The 14,818-nt window shown below is 44.9% G+C and overlaps 2 protein-coding genes across 4 annotated transcripts; both read left to right on the top strand.

Moving 5' to 3' along the window:
* The first annotated feature begins 825 nt into the window (after positions 1–825).
* Positions 826–4,932, top strand: LOC118219426. Of its 2 annotated transcripts, XM_035402567.1 has the most exons (6): positions 826–1,139; positions 2,665–2,979; positions 3,235–3,348; positions 3,962–4,041; positions 4,477–4,518; positions 4,711–4,932. In XM_035402567.1, the coding sequence occupies exons 1-6, from the start codon at positions 884–886 to the stop codon at positions 4,834–4,836; spliced, it is 933 nt and encodes a 310-aa protein (XP_035258458.1). In that variant the 5' UTR covers positions 826–883; the 3' UTR covers positions 4,837–4,932. The 2 variants fall into 2 exon arrangements, with proteins under 2 accessions (XP_035258458.1, XP_035258459.1); XM_035402568.1 differs by lacking the exon at positions 3,962–4,041.
* A 2,375-nt stretch (positions 4,933–7,307) lies between these two features.
* On the top strand, positions 7,308–10,890 carry LOC118219427. 2 transcript variants are annotated; one of them, XM_035402571.1, is made up of 6 exons: positions 7,308–7,485; positions 7,637–7,737; positions 8,327–8,671; positions 9,342–9,404; positions 9,623–9,729; positions 10,721–10,890. In XM_035402571.1, exons 2-6 carry the CDS (start codon positions 7,677–7,679, stop codon positions 10,808–10,810), a joined length of 666 nt encoding a protein of 221 aa, XP_035258462.1. In that variant the 5' UTR covers positions 7,308–7,485; positions 7,637–7,676; the 3' UTR covers positions 10,811–10,890. The 2 variants fall into 2 exon arrangements, with proteins under 2 accessions (XP_035258462.1, XP_035258461.1); XM_035402570.1 differs by lacking the exon at positions 7,308–7,485 and having other exon boundaries at positions 7,504–7,737.
* The last annotated feature ends 3,928 nt before the right edge of the window (positions 10,891–14,818 follow it).

Genomic DNA, 14,818 nt, shown 5'->3' with positions numbered 1-14,818 from the left:
TCAGATCAACACAAAACTTCATCAACCGATGCATCTGAATGTGCCATTTGGGACCACCTATGTCCGCCATATTGTTTGCCCGCCATTTTGACTTTTTAGTTGCGGCATGGAAGCTTTCTCCGCTAAAAAACATACGCGCCGGGCCGTCTAAGTGTTACGACATAGTAAAGGCCTTTACGGCAAGCGGCCAGGACACATCCACGGCGACGCAACCAAGTCATCCAACACCGTCTCTTAGAACAAAATTGGCCATAAGTCATCAATATTTTATGCAATCATCATGATATTCAGTAGTTATGTTGGGTGAAGGTATATGATCATGAGGACAAAACCATTTTAAAATCGCTCCATAGGGGGCGCGATAGTGCCAGTGCTTGGACCCCTCCCAACGCCGCTTGTGGCTTTAATTTAATTTAGTTTCAATGGTAAATGGGTTCATTAGTGTAACAGCTAGTTATAACCAAACAGGTTTCTAGCACCTTTTAGGTTTCCCCACTTGACTGTAACATAAAGAAAATATTATCCATAAATAGATTAAAAGATCTATACCTCTGTGTAGCTTCAATGAATCAGGTAGTTTGCCTTGGCCCTAAAATCTTTGTGCACCATTATGTTTAGTTTTCTCAAGCAAAATGGTCATTAAGGGTAATTTTCTTCAGCACAAATCTTAAGTATAAAAAGTAAATTAAAAAAAATTAAATTGGTCCAGTAGGTAATGTTAACTTTTTTCCCTGAAATATTTGCATGTTTTAAAAAAAAAAAATTATTATTATTATTTGAGAACAGGTTCTTACCATGTTTAATTTCCACAGACACTATAAAATTGCACTGCCCAGCTGTGAGCTATGGGACCTACGGCCGGGACTCACGGATCCAGTGCTCGATGAAGAGCAGCCCTGGTCTGAACGTGTTTTGGATGATGTGGAAGAGGGTCCTCTCTGAGGCTCCCCTTCCTGCCCCTTCCCTCTTCAGCGTAGGAAGGGGGAGTGGGAAGCGCTTCGAATCGGGCTGGGACAGGAGCAGCATGGAGGTGTGGCTGCTGGTGAAAAGCGTTCAGGTGGCCGACGGAGGTCGCTACGCGTGTTTGGTGTTGACCAACCGCGGTTACGCTGAGCGTAGCGTCAGCCTGAAGGTCATTGGTGAGTTTTCCACTCCGGAGTGGACTGGCTCTTACACACTGGGGTGGACTAGCTCTTACACACTGGGGTGGACTAGCTCTTACACACTGGGGTGGACTAACTCTTACACACTGGGGTGGACTAACTCTTACACACTGGGGTGTACTAGCTCTTACACACTGGGGCGGACTAGCTCTTACACACTGGGGCAGACTAGCTCTTACACATTGGGGCAGACTAGCTCTTACACATTGGGGAAGACTAGCTCTTACACAGTGGGATGGACTAGCTCTTACACATTGCGGAAGACTAGCTCTTACACAGTGGGATGGACTAGCTCTTACACACTGGGGCAGACTAGCTCTTACACACTGGGGTGTACTAGCTCTTACACACTGGGGTGGACTAACTCTTACACACTGGGGTGTACTAGCTCTTACACATTGGGGCAGACTAGCTCTTACACATTGGGGAAGACTAGCTCTTACACATTGGGGAAGACTAGCTCTTACACATTGCGGAAGACTAGCTCTTACACAGTGGGATGGACTAGCTCTCACACACTGGGGTGGACTAGCTCTTACACACTGGGGCGGACTAGCTCTTACACACTGGGGTGTACTAGCTCTTACACACTGGGGCAGACTAGCTCTTACACATTGGGGCAGACTAGCTCTTACACATTGGGGAAGACTAGCTCTTACACACTGGGGCAGACTAGCTCTTACACATTGGGGAAGACTAGCTCTTACACAGTGGGATGGACTAGCTCTCACACACTGGGGTGGACTAGCTCTTACACACTGGGGCAGACTAGCTCTTACACACTGGGGTGGACTAGCTCTTACACACTGGGGTGGACTAGCTCTTACACATTGGGGTGGACTAGCTCTTACTCATTGGGACAGACTAGCTCTTACACAGTGGGGTGTACTAGCTCTTACACACTGGGGTGGACTAGCTCTTACTCATTGGGACAGACTAGCTCTTACACAGTGGGGTGTACTAGCTCTTACACACTGGGGTGGACTAGCTCTTACACACTGGGGTGGACTGGCTCTTACACACTGGAGCAGACTAGCTCTTACACACTGGGGCAGACTAGCTCTTACACACTGGGGCGGACTAGCATTTACACACTGGGACAGACTAGCTCTTACACACTGGGGTGGACTAGCTCTTACACACTGGGGCGGACTAGCTCTTACACAGTGGGGTGTACTAGCTCTTACACACTGGGACAGACTAGCTCTTACACAGTGGGGTGTACTAGCTCTTACACACTGGGGTGGACTGGCTCTTACACACTGGGGTGGACTAGCTCTTACACAGTGGGGTGTACTAGCTCTTACACACTGGGGTGGACTGGCTCTTACACACTGGGGTGGACTAGCTCTTACACAGTGGGGTGTACTAGCTCTTACTGTGCCGGTACAGCTGTGAAAATGCAGCTGCTGTGTCTGTGGGATGCTGAAAGCTGAGCGGTTTAGGGAGCTAAGTTCACGCCGTTCGGTCTGCGCTCACGAGCCGGCCGTTTGCCTCCCAGCCCGGCACTCGGAGCCCAGGGTGTGGTCGGTCCCCGAGCGGAACATCGAGGAGGACGCGGAGGTGACCATGTTCTGCAGGGCGCTGGGAGGGTTCCCCCGCGGGGCCGTGCGCTGGTTCGACCAGTACGCCACCAACTGGACGCGCAGCGCCAGGACGGACGCGCGGGAGCGGGAGGACGGGCGCTTCGACCTGACGAGCGAGTTTCGCGTGCGGAGAGTCTCCTCCGCCTCACCTGGCTACAGGTGCTGTGTGATCGGCGGCGATGGAGACAAAGAGGGCGAGGCTGAGATTCATCTCGCGTTTCGTGAACCCGGTAACTTACATTAAAAATAATAATACAATAAATAAATAATAATAGAGTTGTTGTTTTTTTTTGCCTCTTGTGCTTGTTATTTTGGGGTCCAGGCCCTGGTTTTTGTTCTTTTGCTACTCTGTCTGTAAAACGACTCCGTGGCCGTTTTTGTGTTTAAAAGCGCTCACATAACAAATGAAACTGATTTGATTTTGCTTTGTAGCTCGTAGGCGTTCAGAGCGATTTGTCCTGTGGCTTTGTCGTCCGCTGCTGCAGAAAAGCGGGTCCAGCGGTGGAGCAACAACTCGATCGTGGCGGTCATCGTGGTGGCGGGCTCCCTGATCACGGGACTGCTGCTCCTGGCGCTGCTGCAGAGACGGCGACCGCGGCGTGAGCACCGGACGCTTACGCGTTCTGTTCGCGCGGGCGACTTCAGCAGCTCCTGTTCGCGACGCGGTTCGCGAGGAGAGAGCGCAGTTGCTACATCGCGTGCCGTTCGTTTGTATCTCCCAAATAAGTGCATGGACACGGAAGTCAAACCTATTTAGGAATGTCTGAATTGTTAAAGAAGAACTGATGCTAAAATAATTTTTATTAGGTGAAGGGGGTAAGAAAAAGCAAGTTACAGTTACCTCATGCTTATGTGTCAATGTTAGTGTGCAGAGGTTTCTGTTGGGATTTCAGGAGAGTGCTAAATGGAGATTGGGTTGAAATGTTTGAATATGCTTCATGCTGTGCCAACATAGTTGTGAGCTTGACGCCTTGGAAAAATGGTTGATCTATATGGTGTAGTGTGCATTCGTTTTTACTGTACACGATGGCTTATCACACTGAGGACTGAGCACTGGAGAATATGACTTTTACTGCATATCGATGATCCAGTCATACCTGTCTCTGCACCCTTCTCTAAACCACTGAAAATAAAACAGGATTTACGGGATTCTGTTGCTCTGGGCAAGATGAAAAAAGTATACAAATTAGGAGTTTTTTCATTGTTTTTTAGAACAGCATGGAAGACAGGAAATGGGCCCTTCGGTCATGCTTATGGGGATCCCTTCAGAAGCCGAGTTAATTTGTGTTATAGTAGGTTCTGTTTACATCTGATAAAATTTTTGGAATGTGTCTTTTTTATTTTCAAAATTCTAAGTCAGTGTTCTGGAACATTGGTTTCAATTACCAGTAGTGATTGTTACATCAGCACTAGAATGTTCAGTTAAGACCATTCTAGCCGTATGCTGAATCTGGGATCTCGCACTAAAGGGTTAAAAGAGAGTTCTACAGGCTTCCAGACAGTAGTGCTCTGTTTGCCCTCAGGCATATGACAGTGTCCCCGTCCTGTCTGGGGGGGGGGGGCGGGGGGGGCGGAAGACTTTGTGCATAGCTTTGGTTTGCGGTTGTATCCTGTCTTCGCAGGATAGCGTACACAAAGCTGCATTTGTTTACCTATGTTGTCCACGGAAGTTTTACATTTACATCCTTCTGACATCTTCCTCTTTTCCTCTGTTCTCCCTCTTTTAGATGAGGTATATATGGAAGAAGAGGACATCCAAAATAAGGAAGGTACACTCATTAAATGTGATCATCAATGTCTAATTTATTTAGTCATACAAAATGGCCGTTTCACACACCCACTCTCCTCATTTCATTGTGTCAGAAACAGGCTTGCTGTCTGCACACAGCTGAGACCACAGGGAATCACCTCTTGGGAAAGCAATGACTTGCGTGCTGTAAGCAAACTGTTTTGCATTTCAGAAGGTCCTGAACAAGAAGAAGAGGAGAAGACCACTTGTTAGACCATTAATCAAGACCACAACAACCGTGCGGCGTCTTCAGTTCTCAGTCTGTCCAATTACAAAAGCCAGCATGGTCATGCGATGACTTTGGTAATCCGTCTGACCAATGATGATTGGCAGCTGCCAACGTGATGACTTCAGGACCTGCATCGTCTTGTGAATGGATGTCTGGACACTCTGATCCGTTCAATCCTTCAGCTATCGAGCGCTGAAATGGAACATCAGCCCTCCCGTCTTTAATTGCTTAGTTGCACAATTTAATAAAACTTTATATCAATCTGAAACTCAACCTGTGCTTTTCAGTTGTAGAAAAATAATATATACTCTCCTAACTAAATATGCTACTTCTGACATTAACCTAGCAAAAAATAAACTTTTATGTGCTTGTAAAGACTTAATTAATTAATGAATTACTACTGTGGCTAATATGAAGACTACCACTTCAGATTGTGTCAATTGACAATCCTTGGTGAAGTTGTGAGAGTTCTTTTTTACCATCCATTAGTATCTATAAAAAAACATTACTGGATCAATCACAAGGCAAAATTAATATGGGTAATCATATGTCCTAGTATTTTACTAGGCAGTGGAAGTTCAATATCTATCAAAATATTTTCTCAGAAAAGATAGCTCTAGTCTGCCTTGCATTTATTTCTTCCATCAGGGGGCAGTGTAAAGTGTAAATTATTATTGAATAATAATTTTGTCAGAAAGACTGTGTTTCTGCCAGTTTAAGTGGGCCATGCTTGGTCACGCTGGGTCTATTTCAGTGCCATTAGTTGGAGATTAGCACAGAGCTTAATTCAAGATTGTTCACAGGTCCTAGTTTTAGAACAAGATGGAGAGACAAAATTACAGATTGCAGCACACAAACCGTATCGTCTCCTTTCTGGTTCATTGTGGTTCCAATGTACCTAAAATGCCACCTGTATGGCATTAATGTATCATATTACCTAAACCTGATGCCGACCAGGGGCTTGTATTATGAAGCAGGATTACTGAGTTAGCTGGATAACTGCACTGAGTAAAACCATGAAGCAGGATTACTGAGTTAGCTGGATAACTGCACTGAGTAAAACCTTGAACAGCTCTTTTTACTGCAGTCCGTGTTCAAGATTTGGGACAGTTCTGGGTTTTACTCATAGTAGTTATCCAGTTGAATCTGTAATCCTGCTTCATGGTTTTACTCATAGTAATTATCCAGCTAACTCTGTATTCCTGCTTCGTGGTTTTGCTCTTAGTAGTCATCCAGCTAATTTAGTAATCCTGCTTCATGGTTTTGCTCATAGCAGTTATCCAGCTAACTGTAATCCTGCTTCATGGTTTTGCTCATAGTAGTTATCCAGTTTACTCAGTAATCCTGCTCTGTGATACAGGGTTTTACTCATAGTAGTTATCCAGCTGACTCTGTAATTCTGCTTTGTGATACAGGCCCATGGAAATAATTGTTAAACAGTGAAGCAGCAAATTATTTATACAATTTTTCTTGTGCCGAGAAGAAGCTTTGGCTGGGCTTGTGAAAAGGCACTGAATCCTCTTGGTAAACTGCGTTCATCCACTCTGCTATAAAGGGGTGATGACGCATGCCTGAAACTGGGTCATACTCCACAAACAAACACGAAAGTGTGGTCAGGTAACCCTTTGATGATTCATGTAGGCCTAACACATTAAAACTGACAAAGACTGTATGCTTTTTAAACTCTCATAAAGGGGCGACATAGCTCAGGAGGTAAGAGCAGTTGCCTGGCAGTCGGAGGGTTGTCGGTTCAATCCCTGCCCTGGGCGTGTCGAAGTGTCCCTGAGCAAGACACCTAATCCCTAACTGCTCTGGTGAATGAGAGGCAACAATTGTAAAGCGCTTTGGATAAAAGCGCTATATAAATGCAGTCAATTTACCATTAAATACAACCTTTATGTTCTGGTTAGCTAGCTAGCTGCAGTAACTGCCTAGCAATCGCTGGTTAGCTAGCTAACGTTGTTAGCGACGTAACGTTAGCTAGCGTCAGCCAGCTCAGATGAGGTTACTTATAACTAGGCAGGACTATTGCAAAGGATTGCAAGCTAGCTAAAAACATTAGCGGTTGCGAACTTGCTAGCTAGCTAATAACGTTAGCTAACGTTACTTTGGATATCAAAACATCAACAGCTGTCAACACGTTACAGCCGTTGCCCTAGCAATGACGATAGTATCGTAAACAACCCAGCTCCAGTGTGTGAATGGTACCGACCCACTAAATACCCACCTTAATGCTGGGTTTTAAGAGAACAATGGTCATTCCATTAACCCAGCGATTACCCGCTAAATCTGATCTGAATGGGGCTTTAATTATATATATATATTAATAAACATTTAATGACACTGTATTGTCTCCGGTAGGCAGCTCACAACTTGTGTCTCCATATCGTCCCTTAGCTAACAAGAACATCGGCGTTAGAAGGCATAGGAAGTGTATGGGCTTCGTATTTAAAGTGACCAATTATACCAGTGAATACATTAGCATAAGTCTCCGCCCCCACACTGACAAAAATCAATTCTACTCCGCGCGAGGAGAAAGTGGTTTTGTGCTCGCGCAGTGAACATCTGCGCGCGCGGCTGCATGTTTTACTCTCGGTGTTGAAATTTGTGCGCGTGAAAGTGGTTCTGTGCTCGCGCAGTGAATATCTGCTCGCGCTGATTATTGGCATTAAATTGACGACATACTGGAGGCCGTCGCACACAACACCGCGTCTTTTGGTTCGTCAGTTGTTCTGATTGCTTCGTTTTGCTCAAAAAGTTCTACTTCGTAGGAAGTATACTGTCTGCTTCATAAGGCGATGTGGTTGGTGGGTTTACTGTTTGACAGGGGTCCTCTGGTTGCATATATTTCCTGTCTTTTTTTTTTCAGAGACTCTGTTTGTGCTGTGAGGTTTGGCGACGTTGGCACGATGGCTGAGACTCCTCTGTGTTCTGCGCTGCTTATTTTTGGGGTTTTCACCTGGGCCCATGGTGAGTGCAATAACAACACTTTATTCGCCGTCTGCCTCTTTCTGTGTGTTTTTATCATTATACTGAAAAGCTACAGTTGTGCACCTGGCTGAATTCTCCTAAAGAACTTGCCATGATCTTGAAATTTGAACCTCAAAGATGAATAATATTCTGTATTTGTAATGGATATAATGTTTCCCGTTCCCATTATTATTGTTATCAAATAACTGCTGTTCACTGCAGCAACATTTCTGTCAGAGAGCTCATAACCTGCAGTCACTGATATTTCCATTTAAGCATTTACCCTCAGTCCGAGCATTGCACAAAGCTTACTCTTGTTTCTACACTCGAGGCGTTTATATCAGAGCAGTGTACCGCGCTCAGGTAAACAACAGCAATACCTCATCTGGGAATGGAACCTGCAACCTCTGACGCCGTTAGAAGCCCAGTTTCCTGACGATTACACCACCCCGCCACCGCCACTAGTCACAGCCGAACCTCTTGTTATGTTTGCACCTGTACGTTGTGTCTGGCTGCGGGACTTGACAAGCATTGTGAAACTATGCCACAGGTTCTAAAGCGTCACTGTGTGTATCTCTCCGATCCAAAGGGGACACAAAGGTCAGGTTTGTGAAGACGAGACCTGGAGAGGGAGTTACCCTCACCTGTTCCACGACACTGAAGGGCCAAGAAGCCCTTACTCTGTACAAGACTCTGCTCAAGCCAGAAAAGGTTTTCTACCTCAACTGTGATCCACATCAGCTGACAGTAGAGCAGCCATTCCAGGGTAGAGTGGCGACAGCTGGAGAATTTTCAGCACTCTCTGTAACCATTAGCAACCTGACTGCCATCGACTCTGGCTTTTACTGGTGCCAATACAATAAATACAATATGCACACCCATCAGCTGGATGAGTGCCAGGGAGAAAGCCCGGTTACAGTGGTGCACATCACTGGTAAGTATTTGTGCCGCATCAATTTCATTACATTACATTACAGGCATTTAGGAGATGCTCTTATCCACAGCAACTTACGCGACTTTTTACTTAGCATTTACATTTCATCCATTTATACAACTGGATATATATGCAGGTTAAGTACCTTGCTCAAGGGTACAACAGCAGTGTCCTACCCAGGAATGTAGCCTATTACCTTTCGGTTACAAGCCCAGTTCCTCACCCATCATGCTACACTGCCGCCCCAATTTCTCGGATGGCAATGCATTCTGAGGTGTCATCCAATCATTTTGTAGACCGCTCATGCCTGGTCTGGATAGTGGGTGAGTGCTGGAGTCTATCCCAGCATGAAGTGGGCAAGAGGCAGGAATACACCCTGGACAGGTCGCCAATTTTTTTCGACCAGCCCACACACGATTCGCTCACAGATTAATGCTTATGGGATTCTCCAGTTGGCCTAACCTGCATGTTTTTGGACTGTGGGAGGAAACCGGAGTACCTGGAGGAAATCCACGCAGACACGGGGAGAACATGCAAGCGCCACAACTGATTGGCCCTGGCTGGATTTCCTTACGATCCTGTTGCTCCTCTTGATGTGATCCTAATATAAGGTGCGCACGTTTTTTCTGTGAGAGACCAGATTTCTGATTGTGTGCATGCCATCTTACAGACTCACCCATCTGTGAGAGCCTGACCACCACCGAACCGCCCATCAGCGTTGCCGCAAATAAAGGTGAGTTTCCAACCCCCCCCCCCCCCCCCGACCCACACCAGCTACTGCAGCAATGCGCTTACAGTACCGATGATTATGTCTGAACTGCATTTTGGCAAATAAAGAAATGCTGCCTGCTGTACTTTCACTGGGTCAGGGTGAAAAATAAATAGGCCTAAATAAATAAATAAATAAATAAATAAATACTGATTTTGTGCGCATTGACGGTTCTAATTTAGGATGCCCTGCTGGTGATGACACGACGGTCCTGGTCCTCACCGGACTGCTAAGTGCCAGCTTTGCGTTCCTAGCATCTGTCCTTTTACTCATCTGCGTCATTCCCAAGGTAAGCGGACGACATCGCCAGAAACAGTACCGTACGCATGCATGTATTCCATCTCAATGCCGTCGTATAACAGACCATAGTACGCAAGGGACACTTTGAAATGTAACTATCTTGATGTGAGCCTAATATTAATCAATTTGTCATTGTACTGCTATCTAGTGGTCGTTTACTTATGAGTGCATTATTGTTGTTGATCCTTTCTGAGAAAACGAATAGGTTAGCTGTTTTGATAATAGAGTAGGCTATATATTTTTTTTCATCAGTAGGGTATAGGTTCATGTGCAATTGTGCAATTCTACACACTTACAAATGGTAATATGGTAATATACTTTAATTGAATTTCCGGTTTATTCGTTATATACATCGATATGGAAGTTGCATAGGCTACATAGCCTTAGAAAATCTTGCATTTTAAAAAGTGGGTACTTTAGTCTTTAATAGAACTTAGACTGGGAAGTTTCCTTAATTATTGGTCTGCTAGGTGGGTTGGTGTAAAAAAAAACAAAAAAAAACATCAATCACGTCGTTCAAAACATCAGTAGGGTTCATGTGCAAATATGCAATTCTGCACACTTACAGATGGTATCAGTTATACTTTTATAATTCAACTTCCAGTTTGTATACATTGATATGGAAGTTGCAAAGGCTACAAGTCTACATAGCCTTAGAAAATCTTGAATTTTAAAAAGTGGATAGTTTAGTCTGTGATAGGAATTAGACAAACTGGGAAGTTGCCTTATTAGTCTGCTAGGTGTCAGAACAATTGGGTGGGTGTCGTTGTTCAAAACACCGTTTTTTTTCCGGACCTGGCGTCTGCTATTGCATACCAGGCATAACTTTTGCAGACTCGATAGCGTTTAATTTTTGAAAACGCTGTTTGCTTTCTGGACTGTGCATTCCTTAAAACACAGTTGCGTTACCGTTGTCGTGGTAACAAAGTTTCGATTCTTTATTTTTTGTTTTAACCCCCCACCGCCTCCCTTCGCCACAGGTGAAAAGATTTCATGAGAAGAGGGGGCAATTTGATCATCGCACTCATGACACTGTTTACGAAGAAATGCAACCGAAGTTGCGCCAGTGACCCCCGGCCCCGGACACGTTTATGCTCATCACATATATATGTGTGTGTGTGTGTGTGTGAGTGAGTCTGTGTGTGTGTCTGTGTGTGTGTGTGTGTGAGTGTGTGTGAGAGTCTGTGTGTGTGTGTGTGTGAGGCTGTGTGTGTGTGTGTGTGTGTGTGTGTGTGAGAGAGAGGCTGTGTGTGTGTGTGTGTGAGAGAGAGGCTGTGTGTGTGTGTGTGTGTGAGTGAGTCTGTGTGTGTGTCTGTGTGTGTGTGTGTGAGTGTGTGTGAGAGTCTGTGTGTGTGTGTGTGTGAGGCTGTGTGTGTGTGTGTGTGTGTGAGAGAGGCTGTGTGTGTGTGTGTGTGTGTGTGTGAGAGTCTGTGTGTGTGTCTGTGTGTGTGTGTGCGTGTGTGTGTGTGTGTGAGAGTCTGTGTGTGAGGCTGTGTGTGTGTGTGTGTGTGTGTGTGTGAGAGAGAGGCTGTGTGTGTGTGTGTGTGTGTGTGTGTGTGTGTGAGGCTGTGTGTGTGTGAGTCTGTGTGCATGTGTGTGTGTGAGTCTGTGTGTGAGAGTCTCTCTGTGTGTGTGTATATATTTAGTTTATTTGACAAAATTAAAACACATATATCAAAAGACTTGCATGTGAAGAAATTGTCAAGAATTTGTCAGGAATTGTCAAAAAGTCCTGGACTTATGTCCATCATGGTCCTTGATGGTCCTTGATGTTCCATAATATATATATATATATATAGTATGTTTTTCTGTTTTTTTATTTTTAGTTTTGTTATTGTGCAAAATATGCTGCAAAGCTATGCATTAGAGGTTGTTTATAGTTTATTACTAATTATTATTAGCAGGAGTAGTATGGCATTTCATAGTTGTCAAATGATGTGTAACCCAAATATACGTTAAAATGCCGCTTCTGAAATTAATGCTTATTTTGAAATATGTTTATGCAACAAATTTGTAATAAAGGTCAGAAAAACAACAATAAACAGTGCCCCCTCAATGGAAAGGATCTTATGAATAGTCTCTGCCTTCAGGAAGCACACATCCTCTGTGCACACTCTCACGTTCTGTCCTGTTACACCTTGGACCGAAATATTTTTCCCTCTGCACCAACACAATTAATTCAACACATTTCATTATGCAAAAAAGACATTTAAAAAAAATTACAGACTTATATTTTTTATTTACAAGTGTATTCACTCCCTACAAAGACAATACTATGTAGATGGGCCTTTGGCTGCAAGGGCAGTCTCCTCAGGTATGTCTGTATGAACTTTGCACATTTGGATTTAGTCACTTATGCCCTTTCCTCCATACAAATTTGCTCCAAATCTGCCTAGTGATAGAGCAGTTTTCAGCCATGCCACAGATTTTCAGTAGGACCTCGTTTTTTAAGTCATTCCTTTGTAGTTTTTTGCAGCATTCGTTGGGCCGTTGTCCTGTTGGAGCGTGAATTTGCCCCGAACGCAGATCTTTTTCAGACTGAAACAAGCTCTCATCAAGGATTTGCCTTTTCAGTCCCCCTTTCACTCGATGGCAGCTTGAAAGCAGGTGTGCGTGACAGCGAGGACACCGTTTCCTGGCTGCTTGGCGTCGCTTGGTTTGCATCTAGCAGCACTGTGCCATCAGGCCGACCACAAGTCTCAGGGCCTGTCTGTGGTGAGCTCGATGTTCTCAGAGAACCAGCGTCCGGCCAGCCGCTGTCCCCAAATGGTAAATGGTAAATGGACTGCATTTATATAGCGCTTTTATCCAAAGCGCTTTACAATTGATGCCTCTCATTCGCCAGAGCAGTTAGGGATTAGGTGTCTTGCTCAAAGACACTTCGACATGCCCAGGGCGGGGTTTGAACCAGCAACCCTCCGACTGCCAGACAATCGGTCTTACCTCCTGAGCTAAGTCGCCCCCAAATCTGTGCAGAGCCCTAACCTGTGCAGAGCCCTAACCTGTGCAGAGTCCTTACCTGTGCAGAGCCCTAACCTGTGCAGAGTCCTAACCTGTGCAGAGCCCTAACCTGTGCAGAGCCCTAACCTGTGCAGAGTCCTTACCTGTGCAGAGCCCTAACCTGTGCAGAGCCGTAACCTGTGATATACTGATCGGTATTTGGAGGTATAAACTCTGCTAGAGTTGAATTAACACCAGATATCTTACTGTGTAGAAAAGGTGGCATAAGACTACAAAAAACACAACAACTTTTGCCAAAGTGCCTCAAATCAAATTTTATTTGTATAGCGTATTTTACAGCAATTGTCACAATACGCTTTACAGACAACCCTGGCCTAAACCCCCACAGGAGCAAGCCTAAGGCAACAGTGGCAAGGAAAACTCCCTGTGGCAGATGGGAAGAAACCTTGGAAGGAACCAGGCTCAAGGGGGAAACCCATCCTCCTCTGGTCGGCTCAGGGTGCCGACTGGTGACCAGTATGTCAGTCAGTTTTATAAGATTTGTGATGTGGCTCAGATGATGGATGGGGCCGGGTGGCGGTGATAGGGAACAGCAGGTGGCGACAGATGTGGGCAGGGTGGAGGCAATGACGAAAAAGGGGCTGGACCGCAGAGGTGGGGGAGACCAGACGACTCTCGAAGCATGCCTCATGCCTGCTCTTATTAACTACGGATTTAATCTTAAAAACTGCCGGAGTTTGTGTGTATTAAGTTATCAAGGCATTGCATTTCTCGGACAGAAACCAACAGAATTGCTTGTCATGTGAAAAGTAAAAAAAAACTTATTTTCTTTTTTACCTTTGATCAGTAGCTCAGAATGCAGGCTTCAGCTGCAAAGGTAACGATTCTTGCTCAGGTGTAGATGGCAAAACTGACAAAAAAAAGTTAGGATTGTGTAGTGAGGGAACCTTAAATATTTATAAAGCACCAGGGCTGTTATGGAGGAACAGTCTAGCTTTGGGTAATGAATTTAAATATTTCTTTTTTTGAATCCAGATCTTGAAGAATAACAGTCTTTGCATGCAACGCTTTGACCTCTGTGGCTTCACACTCTAAAAATAATGCGTAAGGTGTCTGGTGTGAAATCTGCAGTGTCTTTCTTTGGTGTGTTGTTCTCACGTATTTCTGCACATGCTCCAGTTATTTTTCTTCTTACCAGAAGAAACCTTTAGGTTCATATTTTTATTAACTTTATACATGTATGCCAGTGATTCCCAACCCTGTTCCTGGAGATCTACCGTCCTGTAGGTTTTCACTCCAACCCTAACAAAGCACACCTCATTCAACAGCCTGAGATCTACCGTCCTGTAGGTTTTCACTCCAACCCTAACAAAGCACCCCTCACTCAACACCTAGAGATCTTGTTGAGCTGCTGATTAGTAGAATCAGGTGTGGTTGTGGGTGACTCTCTGCGGTTGCTATTGCATCAAATCAAATCAACTTTACTTGTATAGCCCTTTTTTTAACAGAAGACTGTCAACAAAGACGCTTTATGGAGTTGCAGGAAAAAAGAGCAAAAACAGGCCTGTGAACCCCTCAAAAAACCGAGAAGTTTGTAGAGGGATGGGGAGTTTTTTCCACCACCGGGGGAGCTAGCTCCACCTTAGCTCCCCAGTGGTGGAACAAACTCCCTGTCCCTCTTCGAACCTCCCCCTCACTACCCATCTTCCGCCGTGGTCTGAAGATGCATCTCTTCAGACTATACCTGGACTAACTGCCACCGCTCTGTGAATCATTTCACTTTAAATCCCCCCTGTCATGACACTCATGTTACATGTACCCCCGTTCCAGCACTTTTTGTAATTTGTATATTGTAGCTTGTTCTTCTCCCTAGTTTGGCTTTGCATAAGTTAGGTCAGAATAGTGTTCACTGCGCGAACTCAACTGTGTTCTTGGCTATAAATAGCTGTACGAAATGAGCATTGCACCTTATCGAACCTGTGTTTTGTAGTTGTCCCATGACCACGATATGTACTTTAGTACGTCACTTTGGATAAAAGCATCTGCTAAATAAAGGTAATGTAATGTAATGTAAGCGAGGGTGGAGAAGCTCTGTGGTCAGGGCGAGTGAGAATTGT

Source organism: Anguilla anguilla, unplaced genomic scaffold (assembly GCF_013347855.1).
Source record: "Anguilla anguilla isolate fAngAng1 unplaced genomic scaffold, fAngAng1.pri scaffold_173_arrow_ctg1, whole genome shotgun sequence".
In the NCBI taxonomy this organism is placed as follows: domain Eukaryota; kingdom Metazoa; phylum Chordata; class Actinopteri; order Anguilliformes; family Anguillidae; genus Anguilla; species Anguilla anguilla.
Note: the sequence above shows the minus strand (reverse complement) of the source record. Positions and strands in the feature narration are given on the sequence as shown.

What these genes read in the sequence shown, in the direction of transcription:
- LOC118219427 (XM_035402570.1), top strand. Translation starts at nt 7,566, where the DNA reads ATGTGGTTGGTGGGTTTACTGTTTGACAGGGGTCCTCTGGTTGCATAT. An exon ending in GGTTTTCACCTGGGCCCATG is followed by an intron (nt 7,738 to 8,326) that starts GTGAGTGCAATA and finishes TCCGATCCAAAG; the next exon opens with GGGACACAAAGGTCAGGTTT. An exon ending in TCATCTGCGTCATTCCCAAG is followed by an intron (nt 9,730 to 10,720) that starts GTAAGCGGACGA and finishes CCTTCGCCACAG; the next exon opens with GTGAAAAGATTTCATGAGAA.
- LOC118219426 (XM_035402567.1), top strand. Translation starts at nt 884, where the DNA reads ATGAAGAGCAGCCCTGGTCTGAACGTGTTTTGGATGATGTGGAAGAGG. An exon ending in TCTCGCGTTTCGTGAACCCG is followed by an intron (nt 2,980 to 3,234) that starts GTAACTTACATT and finishes CCGCTGCTGCAG; the next exon opens with AAAAGCGGGTCCAGCGGTGG. An exon ending in GCAGAGACGGCGACCGCGGC is followed by an intron (nt 3,349 to 3,961) that starts GTGAGCACCGGA and finishes ATTGTTTTTTAG; the next exon opens with AACAGCATGGAAGACAGGAA.